This window comes from Mytilus galloprovincialis, chromosome 6, assembly GCF_965363235.1.
Source record: "Mytilus galloprovincialis chromosome 6, xbMytGall1.hap1.1, whole genome shotgun sequence".
Lineage (NCBI taxonomy): Eukaryota > Metazoa > Mollusca > Bivalvia > Mytilida > Mytilidae > Mytilus > Mytilus galloprovincialis.
Window position 1 is genome coordinate 31,107,624 of NC_134843.1, and position 27,349 is coordinate 31,134,972.

At 30.9% G+C, this 27,349-nt stretch overlaps 1 protein-coding gene across 3 annotated transcripts; it reads left to right on the top strand.

The window, feature by feature from the left end:
• LOC143079362 (eukaryotic translation initiation factor 2-alpha kinase 1-like) lies at positions 1-27,080 on the top strand. 3 transcript variants are annotated; one of them, XM_076254635.1, is made up of 19 exons: positions 1-149; positions 302-446; positions 3,264-3,357; positions 4,163-4,339; positions 5,149-5,282; positions 5,655-5,704; positions 7,477-7,600; positions 8,634-8,714; positions 10,254-10,350; positions 11,192-11,249; positions 12,282-12,723; positions 12,938-12,985; positions 17,947-18,040; positions 18,726-18,826; positions 19,850-19,979; positions 20,914-21,005; positions 25,034-25,171; positions 25,931-26,026; positions 26,677-27,080. In XM_076254635.1, exons 2-19 carry the CDS (start codon positions 444-446, stop codon positions 26,842-26,844), a joined length of 2,127 nt encoding a protein of 708 aa, XP_076110750.1. In that variant the 5' UTR covers positions 1-149; positions 302-443; the 3' UTR covers positions 26,845-27,080. The 3 variants fall into 3 exon arrangements, with proteins under 3 accessions (XP_076110750.1, XP_076110752.1, XP_076110751.1); XM_076254637.1 differs by having other exon boundaries at positions 302-434; XM_076254636.1 differs by lacking the exon at positions 12,938-12,985 and having other exon boundaries at positions 12,282-12,771.
• Positions 27,081-27,349: the final 269 nt, after the last annotated feature.

Here is a 27,349-nt window from a genome sequence, read left to right on the forward strand (position 1 = left end):
TTTGGTCTTATCTGAAACTTATGGAATTTGATGATGGAGCGGTAATTGCAAGATGATGCAATAATCAATCAAATAACATTTTGAAATGGTCCCTCTTTCAAATGGGAAATAACTCCAGAGAAACTGTTTTGTTTTCTGCAAACTTTACAGTAAGGTCACTGTTGGCTCATCTTTTATGCTTCCTTATTTAACTGATTTGTATTGTGCATTCGTAATTTGTAGTCAGGACAGATGTTTTTTTTTTATATTGATGTGTGGACACTGTTGTGCAATATTTTCCAAATTTCTTTTTTATTTATAGACCATGATATTGTTAGAATGTTCAGGAACATGGAACTGCATGAGGACATGGAGAAAGATCTCAGAGACAGATGGGAATCAAAGAAAGTGACATATAAAACAATTTCTCTGCTCTCACTTATGGTACAAACCTGGTAATATTTATGGTAATTTTGTTTAAAATTTATATTTCTACATGATTTTGTGTGAGCGCGTATGTTTGAAAGTCGGTCAGGACAGGCATCTGGGTCAGTATCTTTAATTGTTTTTACATAGGCTGTAATGGTAACGTGTTTTTCTGTAGCTCAGTCCATATCGTAAACTTGGATATGTATGATAGCTCGTTTCGAAACTGTGACATTTTCACATATGTGGTTAAATTTTCGGGGTACGAAGTGAGATTACTTTTTCCATAAATTAGCATACCCCGAACATCCTTTCGTGATGTGGCTCCTTGTGGTAAAATATCCCCTTTTTAACACAATAAGTTCTTTGAAAATTTAATACTTTGAACACATTTAATAGCTCCATAGTTTTTACACATTTATTCTATGTTCCTCTACTTTCCTAATCACCACAAATGGTTAAGCTCAGTCATTTGTATAAAATAGAAACATGTCCAATATCACTACACAGAGATTTTTTCTTTACACATGACTTTTGAGTTCCTCATTTTGAGGCGCATTAGGGATGTTGTCCTATCTGTCAAATTATGGGGGGGATCTGATCCCAGATCCTGCTTACTCTTTTGTTAGATTCATGTATCCCGCTTACACTATGTACGTAAGCAATTTTCATTTTTTTTGTAATTTCCTGTGTCCCACTAGACTTCACTTCCTGTTTTCACGGCACAATACATGTAATTTGACTTTCAAATGTGAGGCTTACAAAAAATCAGCAAACCTGAGTCACGCTTAGACCCCAATGAGACCCACAATTATGGCAGCCCACCTGCTAGTGCAGTAGCAGTCAGCAGTTAACCAGCATGACGCATTGGCCAATGTTATCAGATGCATGCTAAAAATACGATTAAGTAAAATTGAGAAAGGAAATGGTGAATATGTCAAAGCGACAACCACCCGACCATAGAGCAAACAACAGCCGAAGGCAACCAATGGGTCTTCAATGTAGCGAGAATTCCCGCACCCGTAGGTGTCCTTCAGCTGGCCCCTAAAATATGCATAATAGTACAGTGATAATGGACGTCATACTAAACTCCGAATTATACACAAGAAACTAAAATTTTAAAATTATACAAGACTAACAAAGGCCAGAGGCTCCTGACTTGGGACAGGCGCAAAATTGCGGCGGGGTTAAACATGTTTATGAGATCTCAACCCTCCCTCTATACCTCTAGCCAATGTAGAAAAGTAAAAGAATAACAATACGCACATTAAAATTCAGTTCAAGAGAAGTCCGAGTCTGATGTCAAAAGATGTAACAAAAGAAAATAAATAAAATGACAATAATACATAAATAACAACAGACTACTAGCAGTTAACTGACATGCCAGCTCCAGACCTCAATTAAACTGATTGAAAGATTATGTCTTCATCATATGAATATCAGGTACAATCCCTCCCGTTAGGGGTTTAGTATCATACTATCATAAAATATATGAGAAGAACATAACCCGTGTCATGCCAACAACTGTTTTTTTAGAAATAAATGTGTTTAGTTCCGATGCAAAGACCCTATCAGTGAATCAATGTTAAATCCAAAATATGCAATCTTTAATGAACTGACAACAGTATCGTAACTATATCCCCTTTTAATAAGTCTATTTAAAGGTTTTGTTAGTTTCTGAGGAGAATACTGACATTTTTGTGCTTTATAAAGAATATTTCCATAAAATTTTGGATGTGAAATACCTGAACGTATAAGATGTCTGCATGTTGAGTTATATTTACGAATTATTTCCTTATACCGGTGATAAAATTTAGTAAATGTTTTGACCAGTTTGTGATATCGAAAACCCTGGTGTAATATTTTTTCAGTAATACATAAATTTCTCTCGCTAAAATCTAATACATTGTTACATACACGAGCGAATCGTACAAGTTGAGATATATAAACACCATAAGATGGTGACAAGGGAACGTCACCATCTAAAAATGGATAATTAACAATAGGAAATGAAAAATCATCTCTTTTATCATAAATTTTTGTATTAAGCTTCATTGATCACCAAATTTTGTATTAAGTGCATTGATCACCAAAGAAGGCTTCAAGATTAATTTCTCTTTGTCTCTACTTATAATTGAATTGTCGGTTGCCCACATACTTGTAAATATGATATAAGTCGCAAGCTATATACTGTTCTTGGATACAAGATGTATATTTTATAGATATAAAAGATGTAGTATGAGTGCCAATGAGACATATATTATTATAAATTATATTATTAATAATTATAGGCAGCCGCACACATAATGAGAGGAACATCCCATTTCAATGATTTGATATTCATATTTCTATTCATGACAAAGACCAAGGTCCCCAGTAAATTTGAATACGGTACATAAAAATTGTTGCTATTTCAAAGTTTCCTAAATTAAAAAAGCTTGAAGCTTTTTTACAATGCTTCTCCACACTCCAAATGCAGTGTTTATTGCCATGTCTAAACATATTTATAGAATTTTTTTGGCCTCACTAATCATTAAAATTTTATCCTTGGGTTGGCATGGTCAGGGTGTTTGCTGAAATCCTGCCATGGTTTTTTTTCGAAATTGTTATCATGGTTATGGGAATATTTAAACCAATATTATACAAACAAACTTATGAAGATACATATCATGCATATAAAGATGACAAATGGACAAAAATAGAGTTACTAAAAAAATCTGCATGTACTGATCTTAGTTTCAGTTATCAAAATGAGAGATCTTATTATTGCAATTGTTAGACCATTTTCTGCAATTCTTTGTATAAAAAGAAAATATAAAGCAGTCCTTATAAGTTATAATAAATGTAAAATCTTGTAGAATATTATGGATCAGAATAATGATGAGAGCATGAAATCCAGAATTTCAAAGAGTTTTCAGCGATACAAGCCCACTTCAATTAGAACCTTTGATGGTAAGATATTATTGATTTTAATGTTTTAGAAGATGATAGATTAAACGTCATTTAAAGACAAGAATTTTCGCCTACATGTATAATTCATAAAAAAGGATAGCAGGAATACTGAAAATACACAGTATAATATACGGTACATGTTACATACATGTATTTGAACCATCAAGACCCAACTCCTTGAGAAAACAAGATAAACAAATAAAGGCGAGCAATAAATGGCTCAGATAAAGTACATGTACACAATGTGGTACAGTCAAATCAGTTGAAATTTTTGTGTCGTTTGACGGAGTCAAAAAGCGAAACATAGGTCATGTAGTAATGCTGTTTCCGGCGTCGGCGGGGGTGTCAACAATGTATAAGTGTGTGATAAGGTTTATGTTATGGTGAACCACAAGTGGTAAGTCAAAGTCATTGACTTTGAATATTTACATGTTAAAGTGTTGCTTTTTTTATTTCAACATTTGCATCATCAAAATTACAAAAAAGCAAGACATATCTCTGTGATAACAATTTATGCATAAACCACCCCTTTGCATGTCTAGATCATATATTGTAAAGCCAAATCACAATAAAAAATCTGTATAGAAGTTTGTCATTGCCTTTTACATTTTTGTAGGTTATACAATTAACAAATAGAGATACTAGACTAAAAGTATAATGTTTTGACACTGCCTAAAGTACATGTATTAGTGACTTTGTAGATGTATTCAAAGCAAAGCCAGACAAGTTTTCACTTTCAGAAGTGCCCTGATAGTTCCCTGTGTCAAATCTTTTGTCATATAAGACATTTATTTTATTTTTATAGACTCAGACATAGCCAGTATGACTTCCAGCAAAGAGAGTCGCAAGGAAGTACCTAATGCATGTAACGGAGGACTTGTGCCTAGAACTGTCCCTTCACATCTTTTAATGATATCTATACTGGAACAATTGTGTTTTATGTATGCTCAAGATGAAGAAAAAGGGAAAGAACTGTTCAAAGGTATGGTGAAAAATTAGAAGATTCTAATACACAGATTGAGAATTCTATAAGTGACTACATATTTAACCTATTAAAAGAAACAAGTACACCTGATAGACGAATCAATGTTGATAAACAACTATTGTTATTTTAAATACAGTCAATTACCATATAAAATGAACTTGCATATTTATTGTTACTTCTGTGAATTCAGAAATTATTGTGGTTTTTAGGTAAAGATTGCATGAAATGCAATAAAAACCCTATGGGACTGACTCGATATCTAAATCTTCCAAGACTTATCACTACCTTTTTGATACACAAAATATAGTGCACTGATCAGATCATAAAATTCTATACATCCTATCCATGAACATTTCAAGAAATTTATCGATGTAATTATTATGTTCAGATATTCAAGGCACAAAATGATGTTACACTTGTCAAGAAAATTACATAACTTTTTCAAGGTGCAGGAATCTAATAGCTGCTCTAAAATTACAAATGATATCTGCTCTATGGTCAGGTTGTTGACGCTTTGATACATACCCCATTTCCTTTCTCAATTTTATCATTGTTAAAGTCATCTCAATTTAAAACTTGGAGTTATCTTCCTTTGTCTAGAATTGCTGTTAAATCAAATACAACCAATGCAACATTTAATTTTACTTCCCACTGATAAATTGTAGCAATCTTTACAGATATCACTTACAAGCTCTTTGATTTTTTAATGCATATAAAAACTGTAGGAGTATTGCAACTGAATTTGCATTTTGATATCTGCCTTCAGATACACACACCAATTATAGTTTTCTCAATATATTTTTCAGCTATAAGCAGCCATCTTGCTCGCCTGAATGTAGTTCCAGCATTGACTACTATAGATGAGATGCACAGTGTTAGATCACAATACAGACTTTTTATGGACCATGTTTTACATACAGCTATGTTGAAAATTGACAAGGTTGGTTAATTGTGCAAATATTTGGAAATTTTCTTGAATTTTGGATTGATTAAACTTGATGATTGAGGAAATGAGTATTTGTTGAGCCATAGATGCTCAAAATACAACAATCAAATTAAAAAAATTAATAAAATTAATAAATATAATTTTTTGTGTAATAATTTGTCTTTTAATAATTTTACTGTTATTCAGAAATTTTTCTAATGTTTTTTTATAATTGAGAAATGTGTTACTTTAAAGATTTATTATATGCAGGATTGCCTGAAATTTCTGCAATTAATCTCGCTATTTATTCCAATGCACACAAAAAAGTATGAAATTACAGAATTTATGATCAAATACTAAAATTGATATGTTTTTTACTTTGTTCAGACCAGGAGAGCTCTTCCTTCACCGACATCACCCATGGAACAGATTAAAAGGTTTGTTGCTATTAAGATAAAATATTTATCTACAGATAAGTTGTAATAAAAGAAACAGCATTGTATCAATTAGAACTGATGTATAAGTCTTCAAAGAACATTTAAGGTGGTACCCAGCACCTTCACGAAAAATTAATTTTGCTCAGTTAATTTTCATTAAATTTTCACAAAGTATTTAATTTGACCTTTTGACAAAAATTTCAAAATTTCAAAATTTGAACCAACCATTTTATCAAAAAAATTACACTGGTGATATAGCAGTTTGACAAACACTAAAGGAGTAGGTCCGGTAAGGGCCGATTTTGGTCTCAAATTTCAAGTTCATCTGACGAAAGATTTTAGACACTTTTTAAACACTTTTAGTGTCTATTCTAGTTGATTCAATAAGTATATGTAAAAGATTTTATCTGATTTACTCATTAAAAACGCCCCGATTCTAGTATAAATATGAAAAATCTATCAAATATATGCCAAAAATTGTCACTTTTCAGATGGTTTTTGTCAAAAATGAAAGTGGCCGCATCCGTGTTCATCCTCAACCTTTATATATGTTATGTATTATCATCAAATACAACTTACATTTCAATATTAAGAATGAACACGAATGCGCCCACTTTCATTTAAGACGAAAACCGTCTAAAATATAACTAAAATGCTAAAATTGTGAAGATTTCAGTAATTTAGCATGACTTAATGATGCTAGTACCCAATATATGTGCATTGTATTGTCAAACACAGCCCATATTTATTTAGCAGAAGCATTTTACTGTCCAATAAATAACTAAAAGTATATATTTGAACAATTTTGTAAAACTGCTATATTTTGGGGCCAAAAAGTGGTCTTACTGAACCTACTCTTTTGATCATTGAGAAGCGTAAAATTCCTTTAACAACGCATCGTAATTAAACTTTTAGCTGATTTTACAGAATTATCTCCCTGTAGTGTTAGGTACCACCTTAAGAAAAGATTAGGCAAATATTATGGATACTCAGGTACGGATAATGATCATGAACCTCTGTAGATTCATTATTTTGAAATTGTTAAATACCAATTTTCATGGATTTGGTGGGTATATTTAATACAATACAATATTTTTTATTTTTATTTTCCAAATTAAAGGGCCCATTAAGAGCATAACATTAATTACAACATGACATAAACATTACAGAGTGATTAAAGAAACATGAAATAGGTTAACTATGAATTTCAATGTTAAATAAAGTACAAATGGGCTCGTATTCTGTTTTTGGTTAAACCATGAAATCGCATATCCCCAAAAATACAATAATTCCATAGTCCATGAAAGTAAATGAATTCACAGTTCTCCATTTAAACTCTTAATTCAGAAAAAAAGTCCTTCAAGGAATAAGCAGTATAAATAGGGATTATGATTTAATAGCTCTATAAAGTAATTTTTTTTTGTGGCTAAACTAAAAGTGGCACTTATTACATCTCATTTTGGCACATTAAAAGTTTCCAGCATGGCATTCAACTTCGAAGGAGGTTTTGTCCAGAAAAATAGAGATATGGCTATTCAAAATTGCCATTGATCATTTACAACATATTAATATAAATATGATATAAAAAATACAGTTTACATTCAACTTCAAACATTCCGGATTTGCATTTCAAAATTAATAAAACAACTTCCCCTCAAATTGCGATGAATTAATTTCTGCTAACCTTATATTCTAGTTACTGAATACAGTATAGTTGTTCATCATGTTTTAAAATCTCATTAACAATACTATAATTATATTTATATTAAAAGACTGAGTCCACAGACTTCAATGGTACCTACTGAGGATTTGCTTCAGATCCAAACATCCAGATATAAAACAGAGTTCACAGAAGAAGAAAAGATTGGAAAAGGAGGCTTTGGAGCTGTCTATAAGGTATATTGTAGCTGATTTGTATGAACAATACATTTTACATAATTTGAGAGTGATATCTTAAGTCTTAAAGTTGTCATAACTAACACTGCAAAATGTTAATGAAAATATGAAGTACTGTTGCAATATCTAGTAATAATTCTAAATAATCAGTGATTGGGGGGAAAAGTCTTCCATGAAATAGGCATATACATGTATTCCTAATATTTCTTGCAAAAAAGAGGGAAATTTATAAAGAAATTTATTCAAAAGTGAGATGGTCTATTGAAAAGGCAAATTATGACCTTTTGTTTAAGTTTTCTCTCCTCTCAATCTATAATTTGGATAATTAATAAATAAATTAAGAAATATTTTAACAGATTACAATTGATTTAAGAAATTGGAAAGTTATGTTGATTAATTATTTTTATATATGCTTTAATTTTTTACATATAATACAACTAAGTGCTAATGTTACACATAAGTTTTATTGTGCTTTTTATACGCCCATCAAGATTTTGATGGGATGTATTATTGTGTACAAGTGTCCGGCGTCTGTCTGTCTGTCACACAGTTACTTGAGAACCCCTTATCTAAATTTCATGAAACTTAGTATAGTTGTTTCTTATGATGGTCAAACAATCTATATTTTTTGGTGAAAATAAGATTTACACTTTTTGAGTTACAAGACTTTATAACCTAAACTGTGGTGTGTTTTTTGCACATGTCGCACCATATCTTAAAAACGATTTATGATTATTGCTTAAAACTTTACACACTTCTCCGTTATATTAATCTGAAGATCTGCATACTCTTTGGTGTTTTTTAAAAAATTTATTTAGAGTAATTGAGTTTTTTTGTTAAAAAAAAAGGGGGGGAGTGTCACATGTCGAGCTGTATCTCAGAAACTATTTATGATTATTGCATAAAACTTCACACACAAGAAGACGGGCATATCATGCGCTTGTGGAGCAGCTGCTTATTAATTGTTTAGATGCACAAAGATATTTCTTTATATCCTTTAGATGTATTTCTTAAAATAACTCTTTTTTTACAGGCAAAACATAAATTAGATGGAAGATTATATGCCATTAAAAAGATAAAGTTCAAGCATTCACAACCAGATGTCTGGATGAAGGTAATCTCCAAAAGCTTATCTTTGAGGGTAGTAATGCCCTTTACTGTTAGGTGTCAAACGGTCATTTTTTGCTACAGTAAGCGTCAAATTGGTTAAATTATTACTGTGTTCCCTCAAAATATCCTTATAGTGATTTGTCAGATGTTTTAATTATATAAATAATTATCATTACTGTCATTTTGGGAAAAAAATTACTATTAACGTCATTTAGCAAGATTTTTTTTCGCGATTCATAATGAAGGTACGGGTAATCTCATTACGGCCCTCATCTATTGAAATGTCATGAAACCTCACATCATTTCTGAATGTTCAGAATTCTATACAAACTTTTCCACAGTACAAATGTGGAGGGAAAAAAACACAAATAAACTCATGAATTTAAGGACTAGCTCCCAAGATTACAGAAAGACTTTCCGAGCAGATAAGTAATTGAGGAGCACTACAAATTGTGAAGTCTTTGGTTTGATTTATTTTACACATATTCTTAGGTCAAAATATATATGGGCAACAGCTTTTCCCTAAATTATATTTTACACAGATTAGCATCTTTATCCTAGGCACTGATCCTAGGTACCTCTTCCTTTTAATAGTTGAATAAAATATTAAATTAAGGTTGAATTATCTCCCTTTTGTGGTATTGATAAAATTGCAATACTTTTTAAAAGATTTTATCAACTATGTAACCATTTAATATAATTTTTTTTATAACATACCAATTTTTTAGTATGATTGTATAAGCATGTCTTAATGATTTTAGCATGATAAAATTGCAAAATATATATAATTAAAGAATTACTGCATTTGATGAAATATTTTTTCAGTTAAAAAATTAGAGTATGAAAATTGCTAGTGAGCTGAAGTTCAGACACTGTGGATACGCTCTGCTACCACTGTTAAACTATAAAGAATTTTTTTAATGTGTGATAATGAAATTCACATGTATTTTTCACGGGGTGTCACCAATAAGTTTAATCACTTGTTAATGTCAAATAATATAAGGGCAATCTGTTCGTTCAAGGGCTGTATAGCCAGTCAAGGTCCTTGTAAACTCCCACCATCAGAGCATTTTAACTTACAATGGCAAGAATGATGTATGTATAAAGGTCAGTTATAGATTACGCTTATTTATTTGAATGGAAACATTTTAAATGATTCTAATTAGCACATTATCCCAAATCGTTTCTCCTGTATGTATACTGGAAACTCAAAAATTATTTCGATGTTTTTATTATTGCGAAAATGCGAAAGGTTCAAAATAGCAGTAATTTAAACTCACATTTTGAAATTTTTTATATGAATTAAACAGGATTTTTCTCAATATCGCAAAAATCAAAATTGAATTTTAGTCTGAAATGGCAAAATTGCAATAATAAATGCACGCAATAATTTATGAATTTACAATAAGTAAAAACTTTTGAAACCCTCATCGCAATTATTATTATCGATTATTGCATATAATTTTCCATTAAACTCTATTTTAAATCATGTCATGATATTTGTATTATAAATCTGTATGTTATCTCTGTGAACATTTTATAGGTATTAAGAGAAGTGAAAGCTTTGGCCAATCTACAGCACCCTAACATTGTAGGATATAACGCTGCATGGTTGGAATATTCAACAGACTTCAGACCTGGTAATACAATAGATTAAATAGTAAAAGTGAAAGATTAGAAAATCCTAATGCTTTTTGGAGTAAGATTGCCTCTTGAGTATTTCTCATGTGAAATATTATTAAAACCTAGCCTATTATAAGGATAAGAGTAGGATCATTATTTTCACATAAGAGTAGTCTTGATATACATTTTACTGTACATGTATATGTTATTTTGAAATTTAATAAAACAGAAAATAAGTCAGAGTTTACATGAAAAGTCACCAGCAGTGCAAATGTATATTTGTAGCATTAAAAAACGTGTTACTTTTAATAAAGACTTGGAAGTTGTTGCCATACAAGGGATATATGAAATGATTATATAGGGTGCATGAAAAAAGTTATATTTGACAAGGTACCTGCGAAGTTGCTAGTATTATTAAATTTTCATGAACCTATGTAATCCTATCTTCCCATGGTACACATTCACTTTATAACCAATTAAGTTTACTGTTTTACTTTTTGATACCTATGCCTATGGTAAACTTTAACCAAACTTCTATTTTTTTATTTTTTTTTAGTTATATCCAGTAAATTAATCGTCAAAATGATTAACCATTTTCTCCTAGTTTATCAGTGTATATTACTGTAAATTAAGAAAATAATGTGTAAATTAAATTTTATTATTATTTACCTGTGAACTCTGACCAAATCAGAATTGGAAATACAAAATGTTTTTGAAGGAATATCACTGAAATTATGAATGCTTCTTTTTATTATTGCAAACCTAGTAATGTCTCATTGTTTGCATAAATTAAAACATCACAATCTTTTCTAAATTAACAGTACATTGGTATTATTATATATCATTGCATATTTATAGATATTCCTGGCACTAAAGTTGTATCTTCAGATGAGAGTATTTCCAGTAGAGAGAGCAGGTACTTAGAACATTGTTTTCAGTATGGTGAAATTGTTTATAAACAAAATAAAATTAGGGCTGCAATTAAGTCTGAACGTTGTGGTGAATAGAGTTTTAATGGATTTTGTGATCAGACCATAATTGATTATTTTTTTCTCTTAGGGAATATGTTTTTCAGTATTTTAAAAAAATCCATAACTTTAGTTATTTTTACTTTAAACCAAATTTTTTTTTTTTCATTTTGCAAATATTTCAGATGAGACCATGTTGATTTTGAAGAAGTTGAACTCAAAACATGCTCTAAAGTTTATAACCATAAGTTTCTGATTATTGTGTTATTTGAATTGTTTTAACTGCCAAGATGGGATAGAACACATTCATCATGTTAACTCATTTGAAAATTTTGCTGTTCCTGATTTGTTGTAACCCTAAATGTTTGTTCTTGAAGATCTGAACAACACCAAGATATTCCGATAATTGTTAAAACAGCGGGTTAATTTTCAGTGGTGATATCATGTTTGTCCAAAAATACATCATTGTATGTTTAAATATAAAAAAAAGGAGATGTGGAATGATTACCAATGAGACAATTCTCCACAAAAGACCAAAATGACACATAAATTACCAACTGTAGGTCACGTTTGGCCTTCAACAATGAGCAAAGCCCATAACGCACAGTCAGCTATAAAAGGCTCCGAAATGATAATGTAAAACAATTCAAATGAGAAAACTAATGGCCTAATTTATGTACAAAACACGAACGAAAAACTAATATGCAACACATAAACAAACGACAACCACTGAATTACAGGATTCAAGTCCATTTAATGAACATTTTTATGATATGCAGCTGATGTTCAACCTCTTTATGCAGAAAAACAGATAATCTATGCAATATGAAATTACGTCCATGTTGACTATCCTTATGTATAACATGTATAAGGCTGGAGAAAAATAATACTGTAGATAGGAATTGAGGTTTTGTGTGTCTTGCTTTTAGAGAACCAAAACAAGTATTGAATGATAGTATAACATGTGTTTCTATTTACAGAATAAATCATTCCAAGTCTACAGATTTGGGGGACAGCATTATATTTGATTCTCATGTTAAATTTGACAATGACTATTCAATGGACAACAACCCCAGCAGCCTACCTAAACTGGTTGAATTAACTGACAGTTGGGAACCAGTTGAAATCATGTCACAGTCGGATTACTGTGAAGCATGTGAAATGCTCAGAGGCAAAGAAAGTAAATACACAAACAGTGGAAGTGGTGATAAAGTTATTCATAAAACTGTTCCGAAACATAGCTGTACTTCTAAATTCTTTGAATCTGAGTTTAATGAAAAGACAAGTCATTTTGGACAAGCATGGGACGATGTATCACATATTGATACCTTTTGGGATAGACCCGGTAGAATTAGGAGAAGTATCAGCTGTGATTGCTTAACATGTAGAAACAAGTCACATGACCATTCTCATGATAAACAGGTTTTGTTGGGCTATCATCATTACAGTGAAGATAACATCCATTCCAGAGTAAGTCACATGATTTATATCACTAAAGTAAGTCACATGACCATTCACATGATAAACAGGTTATGTTGGGCTATCATCATTACAGTGAAGATAACATCCATTCCAGAGTAAGTCACATGATTTATATCACTAAAGTAAGTCACATGGCCATTCACATGATAAACAGGTTATGTTGGGCTATCATCATTACAGTGAAGATAACATCCATTCCAGAGTAAGTCGCTTGATTATCAGTCAGGGGACTTACTGAAATAAGTGATTTTTAAATCACTTATTTGAGTAGCAAATTTGAGGTTTTGTCACAAATTGGGATTATGTAGTTTTTTCAAAATTTTAAAAACATAGGTTTAAATAATATCTTTTAATTAGTAAAATTAAAAAAAAAAGAACTTTTTGGTTCTTTTAAGTAGCAAGGTTTATGCCTTTGATGCTATCATTTAGCTGAAAATTCTATTTTAGTTGAAAAAATGCTATAATAATATGGCTTTACATAATGAACTGTTCTTTCTTAAAAGATTTTTCCCAGCAGTGGGAGTATTTTTCCTGTGAAGTTCAAGGTTTCATCTTTCAGATTATGTAATAAAATTCTACTGTTCGCGATAAAAATTTCACTGTTCGGGGGTGTTGAAATTAGTGGGGGTTATTAAAAGAATGATACTTAAAGAAGTGATTTTTGGGAAGGAAATTGAAGTCTGATACTTAAACAAGTGATTTTTATGTCATTATCCTAGATTAAGTACAAGGTCATCACCTGAAATGACCTGGTCATCCTAGACAACACAGATGTTGGTTCTGATAAGTTTAGAAACATAATTAGTCCCTGGATCATTAGTATTCTATCTTTAAAGCTCTAATAAAATTAAATCACTTCTTCTAGTGATTAATTTGTACTACTTAAATAGGTGATTATTAAAGAAAGACAACTCTAACTTCCAACCTTTATGGAAATAATGTTACTTGAATCAGTGATTTAGAAAATCACTTATTTAAGTAAGTCCCCTGACTGATTATATACTTCATATATATTTTTTTTTAATTTTTTTTTAGTGAAAGTGGAGGACTGATTAGGTTTAATCTACATAAACAAATTTATGTTTATTTTAAACATATTTATTTATAGTGGATTGGGGAACAAGTTATTTCAACTATATTAATCATGTTAATCCCTTTACACTTTGCTGACGAAGTGCTGCCTTGTAGCAGCATTATCCTGCTCTTTTTTGAAATCTAACAAGGGTGTTTTTTATTTGCAAGGGATATTGCTCTCTCTTAACATGGGTCAGCCATTTATAACCTCCCTCTGACAGACTACCATTGTTTCTCAAGACCATACTCGCAAATGGTGTCAAGGGAGAGACGAAAATTCAATCCCTGAAATTTTCTCCAAGAACATGGATGAACCAGGAATCTTTGTGTTTGTAGTCCCATGGGCTAACCACTACAGATTTTTCTTTGAATCTAACAACAAAAATACCTGAACCAAGTCTATAAAATAATCACGTTTTTTTTTTTCATTTTTAATTGCTGATGACAAAAAACTAAGATTTTTATTGTTGGTACCTTCATAGTGTAATTCATTCTACATTTTGTTGAAGAGAATCTTTTAAAACATGTATGGTTTAAGTAAAAAGATAAAAAGATAATACTGTGACATAGCCTCTATAACAAATATTCCTAAGTATTTTAAAGGAGTAGGTCCAGTAATACCCCTTTTTGGCCCCAAAATATAGCAGTTTTACAAAGTTGTTAAAATGTAAACTTTTAGTTATTTATTGGACAGCAGAATGCTTAAGTTACATAAATATGGGCTGTTTTTGACATAACAATGCACATATATCGGGTGCTAGCACCATAAAGTCATGCTAAATTACTGAAATCTTCACAATTCTAGCATTTTAGTTAAATTTAAGACGGTTTTCGTGTAAAACGAAAGTGGCCGCATTCGTGTTCATTCTTAGAATTGAAATGTAAGTTGTATTTTATAATAATACATAACATATATAAAGGTTGAGGATGAACACGGATGTGGCCACTTTCATTTTTGACAAAAACCATCTGAAAAGTGACATTTTTTGGCATATTTGGAAGATTTTTGGAAAATGACGCAGTCATTGTTCCATTACTGGCGACCTGAACTTCATTACATTTCTCTGCCTACCGAGCTTGGTTTCGTATTTACTATTTTCTATACAAACTGGAATCTGCTTGTGTTATCATTAATTATGCATGAGAGGTCATTGTGTAGTAATCAGCCAGGAACCACTTTACAAACTAACTGGTTTCTGCTTGTATTCCACTACACTCGGACAAAGTGTTGTAGTTTGACGGGAACCAGTTTAGAATTTGTAAACTACAAAACGTAATCGGTTATTGTTCATTCCGTTTTGGTGTTTCATACCGACTTTTATGGTTTGAATAAGCTTAAGACCCTTCAAACATTAATGTGATAGGTATATTAAAGACTGTTTTACCAAAGGATGGAACTGTTTTGCTTTCAAAGTCATACTATAGTGATATCTGTTATGTACGGATTTCCACTCTCACCGGTTAATTTCTTTTTTTACACGTGCTTTTGAAACTTCCTGTTTAAACATCGCAAGTTTTAAAATTATTTTTTGAGTGAATTTAACTTATTTTAACAATCATGAAGCGTTCCAGAATCATTTTCAAGCAGTTTCTTCTTCTCTTTGATGATGGAAAATAGGTTTTTCTCAAGAAAATACCGCAAACGATCGCAGAGGAATTGAAACGTACAAGTCAAGTCGGCACCTGGTTAAATTGGCATCTAGTCAAATCGGCACCTATTTGACGTCAATTCGGCATCCAATAATATTTGTTATAATATTTTCTATTCAATTAATTAATAACTGTTACCAAGAACATAGTGAATATGTTGTTGTGTATTTAGGTAAACAACGAAACCAAAGTGAAATTATGTTGTTGTGTATAAAGGTAAACAACGAAGCCCTTACCCAAGCTGTTGTTTTAACAATTAGACAATTATTAAAAAAAAATGGAAAACTATGAGTCCCTTTCAATAAATCAAACTTTCATGCCAAATAATAAGCAAATTTAAGGTGTTTTTTTTCAGTAAAGTTTAAAAAGCATTAAACAAACAATCCTGTAAAATGCTCAACTGGTTTAAATAATGCATAAAAATATCCAATATCTCATGTATTAGTCCAAATAATTATGATGTCTGGCAAGGCTATTTTATTTTTTTTCTGTGACGTCTTCTTACGAAGTTCGTAGGAAGGCTTTCTTAGGAAGGCGTCCCAGAAAAAAATTAACATAGCCTTGCGGTCATAGAAAGGTGTCCCAGAATAAAATTAAAAAAGCCTTGCTAGACGTAATAATTATTTTGACTACTCATATATATATCATTAAAAATACACCAAAAATGTCATTTAGTTGAGAAAAATAAATATATACAAAATGTACAATGAACACCCAAAAATGTGAAAGTTAGTATTTAACTCTTTTTGCTTAAATACTGAAAAAAATTCTGGCAACCCCTTACTTATTTTTACTCTTTTTGCTTAAAATACAGTTAAAATATATATTTAACATGGGTGACGAATTGACTATATCAGGTGTCGATTTAACCAGGTGCTGATTTGTCCAGGTGCCAGTTTGACTAGAATTCTTTGACAAATGTTTGAAATTACCTGAGTTTCATTAGACCTTTGATAACAGTAACAAAAAGATTATTTACTTAATATTTTGTGGTATCAGATCTGTTCGCGCCCAATACACTTTCGCACCCAAGGTCCGTTCGCACTCTACTCATTTGCGCTCAATTTTAATTCAAAATCAAGTTGAATAATTGGAAAATCATGATTGTTGTTTAAAATTGCTTTGGTGTAAATACTGAATGTATTTATAGCTTGGTATGAGTAAAACATTGAAGATTTTAAAGGAAAAACACAAAAGATAATTGTTTTTAACAGCTTGGTCCCTTTGATCTGAAACAACGAAACAATAAAATATAGCAACCAAAATATAGCAATCCACTATTATAACCAAAACATGATAAAATCTATTCAACACACAGAAAAAAACATAGTCAGAATCTCACTTCATTTTGAAAGAAGTCAATGAAACAAAGTTATAGCAATACACTAACCAAAACATGATTAACAGTTATTCAACACAAAATAAAACGTTGACAAAATACCACTTTAATTAGAAAGGATTATTATTATTTTTAACAATACACTATCCAAAACATGATTAAGATTTATTCAACACAAATAAAAATGCTGTCTCACTTTATTTTGAGACAATGACAACAATTATACTTATAAGAAAACACTTGCCTACAGAGTTATTAAACACAAAACCAATTAAGATTGGGTGCGAACATTTAGGGTGTGAAAGTGAAAGGGGGCGAACATGAGTGGGCGCGAACGGACCCGGATTCAGACTATGTACCAGTGAGAAATATACAAGCCTTTCTATGGTATTTATTTGTACAATTCAGGTAGTCTTGACCTATTCATTTGTCTTAAAAAAACAGCCAGTTGTCACCTTCACTTCACACACACACATATATATATACGAATATCAATTATATGCTTACGAGACATGTTGCATTGTTAAACTAATTACGGTATGTGAAAATCAAGACTTGCATAAATACTATCCCAATATTAGAGACAGTGGCGTCATTTTTCTTCAGAGCTTTCAACTCTTTGATTCATATTTGAGCTTGAATCGGATCGTTTTTAATGACTGAATCAGTTAAAATCTTTCACATAAACTAATTGATTCAAATGAAATAGACACTTAAGTGTTTAAAAAGTGGTCAAAATCTTTCGTCAGATGAACCTGAAATTTGAGGCCAAAATCGGTCCTTACCGGACCTACTCCTTTCATATACATTTTTTTACACCCTGTGGACTACTGTAGAATAATTATTACTCATGGAATACCAGATTTAGTGGATTTCATAGAAACAGGAGAATGTTTAACCAATGAAAACTTTTCTATAAGCTTGCATGCAGTTTTTGCAAATTCACGAAATCAAATAGCCACACAATTGCAAGTTGTCTGAAACTACTATAAAATAGCACCAACAAAATAAATAAATCCTCATTATGTGTACTGGTAGTCATGTAGTGTGACAAAAATGATATTTATTAATGAAAACATTATTGTATTATTTTCATTCAGATTCATGTAACATTGTTTATACAAATGGAATTATGTAGTCTGACACTCAGGGAATACATGCAGAAAAGAAATACTCAATGTTGTTCTTTTCTTGGTAAGTATTATGTATAACAGAATCAGTCTAATATATATATGTTTTCCAAAAACTTTATGAAGCTCTGGCCTTGAAGGCAGAAAACTTTGCTCAGTGCTCGGAGCACAAAAATCATGCCCGAAACATGAAATCCCGCATTTTGATTGGTTGATTTTCGAGTACGAGTACAAAAAACTGACTCGAAAGTTTTATGACCGCAAGGCCTGGCCTTGTGGTCATGAAAATGTTGAGTATGATATTATTGACTCAAAAATCAAACTATTCAATACTGAATTTGTTTCATTAGAACAAATTTTGAACTTTCAGCACTGAGTAAATTTTTAATTTGAGACAAAAGGCTTTGGATCTAATTTTCTTAATGGTCAATGATAACTGTGGTACATCACTAGAGCCTGTCAAATTTCAATGAATTTAAAACTAATTCCAAATGTATGATAGAAATTGCATGCATGACAATTGATAAAATCAATCTTAGGCATCATAACAAATAGATATTCATGCATACTCTTGTTGGTCAATTAAAGCAGCAACTAACTGAATTTTTTGTTGTTTTATATTGGCATTCATATGTTTGCTTTGGGAAAACATACATGTACATTTCATTGTCAATTTTTTAGTAAAAGTTGTTCAACATTCAGAATAAATGAATATCAAAATGTTATATTTTTTATCTTTTTTATTTCAGAGTTTAAGACAAATGCAGCAGCTAACATGAGGATATTTAAACAGTTAGTAAAAGGAGTAGACTTTATCCATTCCAACGGTCTGATACACAGAGATCTGAAAGTAGGTACAATTGAAGGAGAAGACTTTACTTTACTTCTTCTCCGAAGGTTATGTTCAACATGTCTATTTTACCAAACAAGCCTAATTCCTTAAAATGTGTAATTGGATTTTATTGAAATGTCACCTTACTAGAGAACATTGATCAGATATGTATGATAAAATGATTTATTTATTGTACAAAAAAGAACTAGACTATCAATTTTATTGAATATCTCTTAGAATCAATCACTGCAAACAAAAGTTCCAAGATAAATTTTATTGAATATCTCTTAGAATCAATCACTGCAAACAAAAGTTCCAAGATACATGTCTGATGCTGTAATAAGGTATTAAATTCATGAGAGTACGAATTTACATTTGTATATGCCTAATTATTATACCCTTTCTTGACAATAGAAAAGCATGCTTAGAAATTAGAAAAGGGTACACTGTGGAATTTTTTTTTTTAAATTCATGAATATCAGTTTTTTATCAATCATTGTCAATTGATTGAAAATTGTATTTTCTTGTTTATTTGATATCACCGTTTTGCTGAAGTCAGCATACAAGACAGTTATATATTATAGAACATTTGAAATCATCTTTAATTTATATATAGAAATAATTTAATTTAGAATGTACCGCGTCTTCTGATTGGCTGACGTTATTTTGTTATCATCCCATAGACATAATTTAGTCATGTAACTGTGACCTCATCAACGTTTTTTCATGGTTTTCTACGGTTTAAAATTGAATTTAGAATTAAATTATAAGAAAGGACTGTAGTATTTTTTCTGTCTATTCGAAGTAACATAAAAAATGTGGTGCACACTGTTATTCAGTGTGCGCAAAATTTTTTATGTTATTTCTTCATAGACAGAAAAAATATTACAGTCATTCCTTAAATCAACAAAAAATGGTATCAAATGAATAATAAAAATCCACAGTATACTTTTATTACAGGGTAGATATATATGGATTAACTTTTTTACTCCTTGATATGTGGATTAATCTTATGATATTCAAAGTGTTTTGTAATTTCAGCCCAGAAATATATTTCTTCAAGGTCATCTGCTTCATGTAAAGATAGGTGACTTTGGATTAGCTAAAGATGATTTAAGAAATTCTGGACGAGAAGATGCTTTGTTAACACCATCACCTTTGGAATGTCCAGGTATGTTACATGTATTCCTTGAAATATATTAATTTTAAATCTGCAAAGTTGTAGCAATATCATGGTCAAGGCTGATAAAAAAAAAGACTATATAAATAAAAACATTTATTAGGGCAATTAAAAATATATGTGTGGTTCAAGTAACCCGACCGACCCTAGCCCCGACCCTAGAACTTTTTTTCATTTCTGAAAAATAAATTTCAAACAATCTAATTTTGAGGATTGTGAATTAAAATAATATAAAATTCGTAGATTTCTGTCATTTGAATTTCCATAAGAAGTATCTGTTATTGGTAAAATGCAAGAATTCATAACAATTTGTTGTCAAAATGCAACAAAATTAATGAAAAACGTAAATGACTGTCTTTATTTTGCAACTAAACACTTTTAAAATGGCCGACTTCCGGTAATGACGTGTGTAATACTGGAAACAATTTCGGTAAACACACGATTTTTTTCCGGATTTTGACAATCCTAAATAAAATTTAGAAAAATTAATTAAAATTTGCAGACCTACCAACCCTATTTTTCAAAAGTATGTAACTGGAACCACACATATATTTTTATTTGGCCTTATCATAAATTATTATGGAAAGTAAGGGCAGATAAAGGTATTCTGATTGATAGATTGTTGGTGTTTAATGCCACTTCCAGTACTTTTGAGCAACATCATTGCGGTCAGTTTTTACTGTAGCAGGAAGCAAACTTGCATGCAGAGAGCCCTGACCTTTGGCAGGAAAACTGACAATCCTAGTCAATTAAGATTGGAGTTGAATACACCTACCATGTGCAGGGTTCAAATTCTTAATATCAGTGTTGGTAAGCAAGTAATACAGTTAATAAACTACTAAGACAGCCTGTCACCAAGGTCACAAAGTTATTCTGCTAACATATCATAGAATAATAAGAACCAATTTATCTTTTCTTTCTTCAGATAAATTTTATTGGGATACACATACAACTGGAGTTGGAACATCAACCTATGGGGCTCCTGAACAACTGCAAGGATCGGTTTATACAAATAAGGTAAAATTGTTAATGTACATTAAAATAGACTGAAAAGGGTTCAATGGTTACCTTTTTGATCAATGAGCTATCTATAGATTTATTTTTCATCCTAACAGTGGTTGAAAAAGAAGAATTAAAATCTGTGTCATGTTCAATGTATGCTTTGTAATGTGATATCTTGCGTTTGTAAAATGAATGATCATTTTGATATCTTTAGTTATACTGATAAACGACTTTAATCTGTGATGCCACTCTTAGGTAGCAATACACAGTTAGAAGTTTAGTTTCGCATTATGGCCCCTGTGAATTTTTTAAATATGAAAGTTTTTGTACAATAAAATTGTTTTTTTGATAATTGAAGAATAATATAGCCTTCTTAGTGGGTTTATATGAACATTAAGATTGTTTTTAACATGTTTTATAGGCCATTTATATGATTGACAGTCCGTATTTTCCTATCCGTACCGTTCATAGGTCCATACATTATTGTAGTGTTTATCAACAAAGATTTTGCGCTCGATCTTTTCAATTCAATTTTATGGAAAAACGAGCAGATAAGCATATGATTTTTTTGGGACCACTTGATAGATATAAACCTATGGATTCAGGAAAGGTATCACTGTAATTGATTGAAATTTTCCTTTAGACCAAATTTTGGAGACTTTTGTGACATGTTCACCCCCCTTTTTTGCTATATTTTGTATCTAAGAAATGCAGATTGTTGCCATGGTTACACCCAAGACGGATTATATTTCACCCTTATGACCATTAGAAATCAAATCTATGGAAGATTCTCTTTCTATAAGTATATACATGCATAACACACATATAAAACCTTCTTTGTTAAACAGGAGGGGAAAGAGGGTGTTTAAATATTTTGCGTGTCAATTTTAAGTTTTTTTCCTAACTGTGTATTGCTACCTTATGGCATTTGACAAAGCAAAGAATTGCTTTTTTTTAGACAAATCATACCACAAATCTATTGATAACTAGGTTATAGATACAATTCTGAGGGAGAAACAACCTTTAGAATGACAATATATGTTAGTTTTGTTGTTTATTGTCCTTAGCAACCAATATAGACATTTTGACACAAAGACTTGGTTCCGTCATAAATTGAAACTTTATTGGCTACCCCTTGGAAAAGAAGATTGCGCGTTATGTAGAAACCTTAGAAGAGAACGCTTTATATTTTTTCATGCGACTAAATCAAATTTATTATTTTAGCAAGTATAAAGTCACAATTTAGCATGAATTTAGCCTAAATTTTTTCCCGCTATTATAAATGAATTCAGTATTTACTAAATTTTAACCAAGGCTTTGGTATGGTAATACACAACAAAATTGACATTCTAGAGCTTTAAAATAGCTGTAACTTGTAAAATTTGTCTACTGTTAAGGTTAATTTAAGTTTTTAAACAAGAAAAGACAGGCTTAGAAGGTATAGTTTTAGAAATTTAACAAAAAAAGGAGAAAATGCACTTTGACATGGCATGTTTCATAAAATCACTTTTTTGTTGCATTTCAGTGTCAACTGCTAACCTTCATAAAATATTTATTTCTGAACCGATTTTCAAAACTAGCAGGCCAATTTGCTCGTTTTAGCTAGTAGAAAACAGAAATCCATTTAAAGTGGAATTGGGAAAAAAAATGTTAATCCTTAAGGTAGCAATACACAGTTAGAAGTTTAGTTTCGCATTATGGCCCCTGTGAATTTTTTAAATATGAAAGTTTTTGTACAATAAAATTGTTTTTTTGATAATTGAAGAATAATATAGCCTTCTTAGTGGGTTTATATGAACATTAAGATTGTTTTTAACATGTTTTATAGGCCATTTATATGATTGACAGTCCGTATTTTCCTATCCGTACCGTTCATAGGTCCATACATTATTGTAGTGTTTATCAACAAAGATTTTGCGCTCGATCTTTTCAATTCAATTTTATGGAAAAACGAGCAGATAAGCATATGATTTTTTTGGGACCACTTGATAGATATAAACCTATGGATTCAGGAAAGGTATCACTGTAATTGATTGAAATTTTCCTTTAGACCAAATTTTGGAGACTTTTGTGACATGTTCACCCCCCTTTTTTGCTATATTTTGTATCTAAGAAATGCAGATTGTTGCCATGGTTACACCCAAGACGGATTATATTTCACCCTTATGACCATTAGAAATCAAATCTATGGAAGATTCTCTTTCTATAAGTATATACATGCATAACACACATATAAAACCTTCTTTGTTAAACAGGAGGGGAAAGAGGGTGTTTAAATATTTTGCGTGTCAATTTTAAGTTTTTTTCCTAACTGTGTATTGCTACCTTAGGCTGACTTAGGTATAGAAATATGGTCACCTAGACCTCTAGATCTCCTAGTCTGCATTTAAATCCTTGCTAGATAGGGCTGTCAAAGTTGAGATGTTAAATTTTATGCCTTTTGTTGTTATAGTGATAAGCTCTCTGTATGTGAAAAAAATAACGACTGTCTCAGCTCTTTTTTTTGTCAATAAGTAGCCTGTTTTAAGAGAATATCCTGCTCTGAACCAACCAGGGGAAATACAAAATTCCTACCTGCTGTACCCTTTATCCTGGTCAACCTATCTTGCAAAACAGTCTTAGTGTTTCTTGTTCTATCAGGGATGATTCTAGGTGTTTTCAAATGTGTCCCTTGAACATCAAATTGGGAATTTTTATTCTTATTGGGATTTTTTAAGCATAAAATCTATGACGAAACAACATTATTTTCCTGTAAAAACGGAAAATGTATATTATTAAGTTTAACCTGTACACTGATGTTCATGTAAGTTGTAACATTTTGAATAATTCTGGATGGGCTACTGTTATTACATGAATATCATTGAACATGATGCACTAGTCTATCAACTTAGCTATAGTTACCTAAGCCTATTACAAAAACATATATTTCAGCTAGCATAAACCACTGAATAAAATCATTCATCAGGTATTTTTCAACAGTAGGTCATCTCTATAAATTTACCTTGATTCAAATGGATTTCAAATTGAACTGGTCAATTGTGGAATTCAGAAAAGCAATTACAGAAGTTCATTTACTTAATTGATACGATATTTAAAGCATTGAACCAGTGATCTTTAAAATTATTTGGATCATCTTCAAAACTTTTGAAATAGTTCCATAATGATGACATCGTATTTCATGATCATGATGATTGGTCTATCATCAACATTATTTTCAAAAAACGCTCAAACTTTTGTCTTTTGAGGAAATAATTTCTTTTACAAAACAATTTTCATCATATTATATAACCGGCTCTGCTGGGCGATCTGCTTTTACGAGGTCGGCGCCCATTAAACTTTATCCATCAATGTTATATCAAAATTTGAATTTGTTCTCTGCCGAGGTCTGCTTTGACACCCATTTTTATCAACCTGCTGGGCGATCTGCTTTTACAAGATCGAATACTCCCATAACATATTAATCAATTGAATTCGGCTGCTAAAATTGTTTGCCACATGTTGACATAATTTAATCGTTGTTAATAAAATGCGATCGTAAACAGCATTCTTATCCGGATTTTAAAACGTTTTGACAACAAACTATGAAAAATTATAGTTGCCTTAATCGGTGACAGAAACTTTTCTAGACATATCGATTTTTATTTTATTTTCCTGAATTGGGAATTCATTTTCATGTACATTTTTGGGGGGCCGCTGGCTGATTTAAGGGCCGCTAAGCGGCCCTAAACTATATAGTGGAATCATCCCTGTCTATTTATGCATGAAATAGTTGATATTGATCTAACTCAATTAAACAATCTGTTGAGAAATTTTATAACTAGAACAAATTATATAGTTAGTAAATTTTAAAAAAAATAGCCAGTTGGAATTACAGTTGTATGTATTTAAATGATTAAGAGCATCACACACTCCACTCATGCATGAATAAATGTTAATAAACTCACATGGGCAGACAATTGTAAAATTCTTGTTTTTTAACAATAAATCACAGCAATAATTCATTTCAATGATAACCATAAGTAACTATTTATTTTGTATTTCAGAGTGACATATACAGTTTGGGCGTGATATTATATGAACTGTTTCATTGGTTTAAAACTGACATGGAAAAGTATAAAAGTTTAGAATTGCTGAGACAGGGAGAAATAGATGCACAGATCTTACAACATTGGCCAGAACAAGTATGATCACATTTTCAATATGTATCATAATTATACCTTGCTAAGAAATAAGAGGGTTTACTAGTCAACATCTGTCTGTCCAAGTTTCCATCTATAAATTTTATCTCAAATTTTCTCAGTAACTACAAATCAGAGTTTCCTGAAATTTTGTAGTAAGCTTGATATGAGCATGCTATACTGAGCGATTTGTTTTCACAAACACAATGACTAAACAACTTCCTGTTAACTGAATATTTATATATGCTTCCACATTTTGCACAGTTTTAAAATTTTGTTGCACTTTTTTGGTCACTACAAATCAGTTTTTTTCTGAAATTATGAAACAAACTTAATCTGCTTGTACAGTGAAGTTGTCTTTTGTGAATGAAACTTCATAAAATAAAAGTACTGTGTATTCACTTATTTTTCATGGGTACCAATTTTTGTGGAATAATAAAAACTTACATGTTCCTGGATATTTAATTTCATTGTGTTGCCAAAGTCTGTATACAGGCCTTGAGAAAATTTGTTATTCGTTGAACATTTAATTTTGTGGTTCAGCTGTACACACTAAATCCTTCGAAAAATTGGTATTCATCGAATTATAATGAATACATAGTACATGTATAATGAAAAAAAAACCATTGTCAGTCATGGTAATTGATGTGCTGGTAATAAGTGTTAAATCCTTCAGGTATATACCTTTATTATCCATGTAAACTTTTAACATTGCTTGTATTTAGCTGGTACAGCTGAATGTTTTGAAATATTATCTTTCAGGCAAAAGCTGTGATACAGATGACCAATAGTGTGCACTCAGACAGGCCAACTACAAAGGAATTATTACAAAGTGAATTGTTTTTGACCAAAGATCAGGTACTATATGTAACTTTTACTATTAAACTTCATTAAATGTTTATAAAAAAATTCTGTATGTGTATAAATTTTTTAAAGAAGAAAAATATACAAACATTCTGTAATGACCGTTTCAAAGAAAATATTTTCTTTTAAAATTATATATGTTCTGTAAAAAGAGGTCAGATTAAGACATTGTACAATAGGTCATCAATATTTAAAGCCTACTGGTATTTGGTGTATTGTAAGGTGTACATGTATTTCCAGTTTGGTTTATCTGACCTTTGACCTCATTTTCTTGGATCATGATAAGTTTATGTGAAAGTTGCAGTAATACTTTATATTTAGAACTATATCAACATAATATGAATGGTTAGTAAAGAAGGCAAGACAATTTCAGCATGTGCACTGTTGTTTTTTTGAGTCAGAATTTTTTTCACGCAAAGCAGAAACATTTTTTCTCTCAAAGCTATCAATCAAGTTATTTTTTTTCTTCAAAATTTAACTCTCTAAGGTAGAGAAAATCTGGATTCAGAATATTTTATTTTGTCATCTCCTTTACAACAATATTTGTTTAAATCAAATTGGGGATCATAATTTTTTTAAGTAAAAAAACAAAAGTTGCAGATAAGTTTTTGTTTCCTTATTGATATAAATATTTGTTGTTTCAGATAATACTGGAAATGCAGACTAAGATTGACGATCAGGCATTAGAAATACAGAAGTTAAAAGACATGCTGAAGGGAAGAGATGTACAGGTGGAAATTCTAACATCTTCATTAACATTAGAACAGTCTCGTTTACCACATAAACATAAGACAAAAAAGGATAAAACTTGATGAAGTTAAAAAAAGGACATCATCTTTTGAGAATTGGATGCTTTAATCTGTCAGATTTATGTAGGTAAACCAGTTTTATTCCTGGTTTAAAACTGTCCAATAACCTTGTGTAACAAGGATGACTGATATCATTACTGCAAACAGAAGTTCTTTGAAACTACTGAAAAAGATTGCCACAAGTACACTACATGTATGGATAAATTATGAAATGATAAAACAGAAAGATTTGTTACTTCATACTTGTACTGGTATTGAGCTTGTCCCTTTTCATTTTGTGATATACTGCATCATATATGTTTTTTTTTCTCAGTATAACTTGGGAACTTTGTCTCATCAACATCAGCCTTGTATTTTTTTATTTTGTAAAGAAAACCCTGTTTGATATTCAAATCAGTATTGTAGGTATGTACAGTATAAAGTTATATGTTCAGCATTTTTAATATGTTTCTGAAGAAAAGAAGACAGTGTATAGGGTATGTGTCTGCTGAATGTTGATGGCCTTATG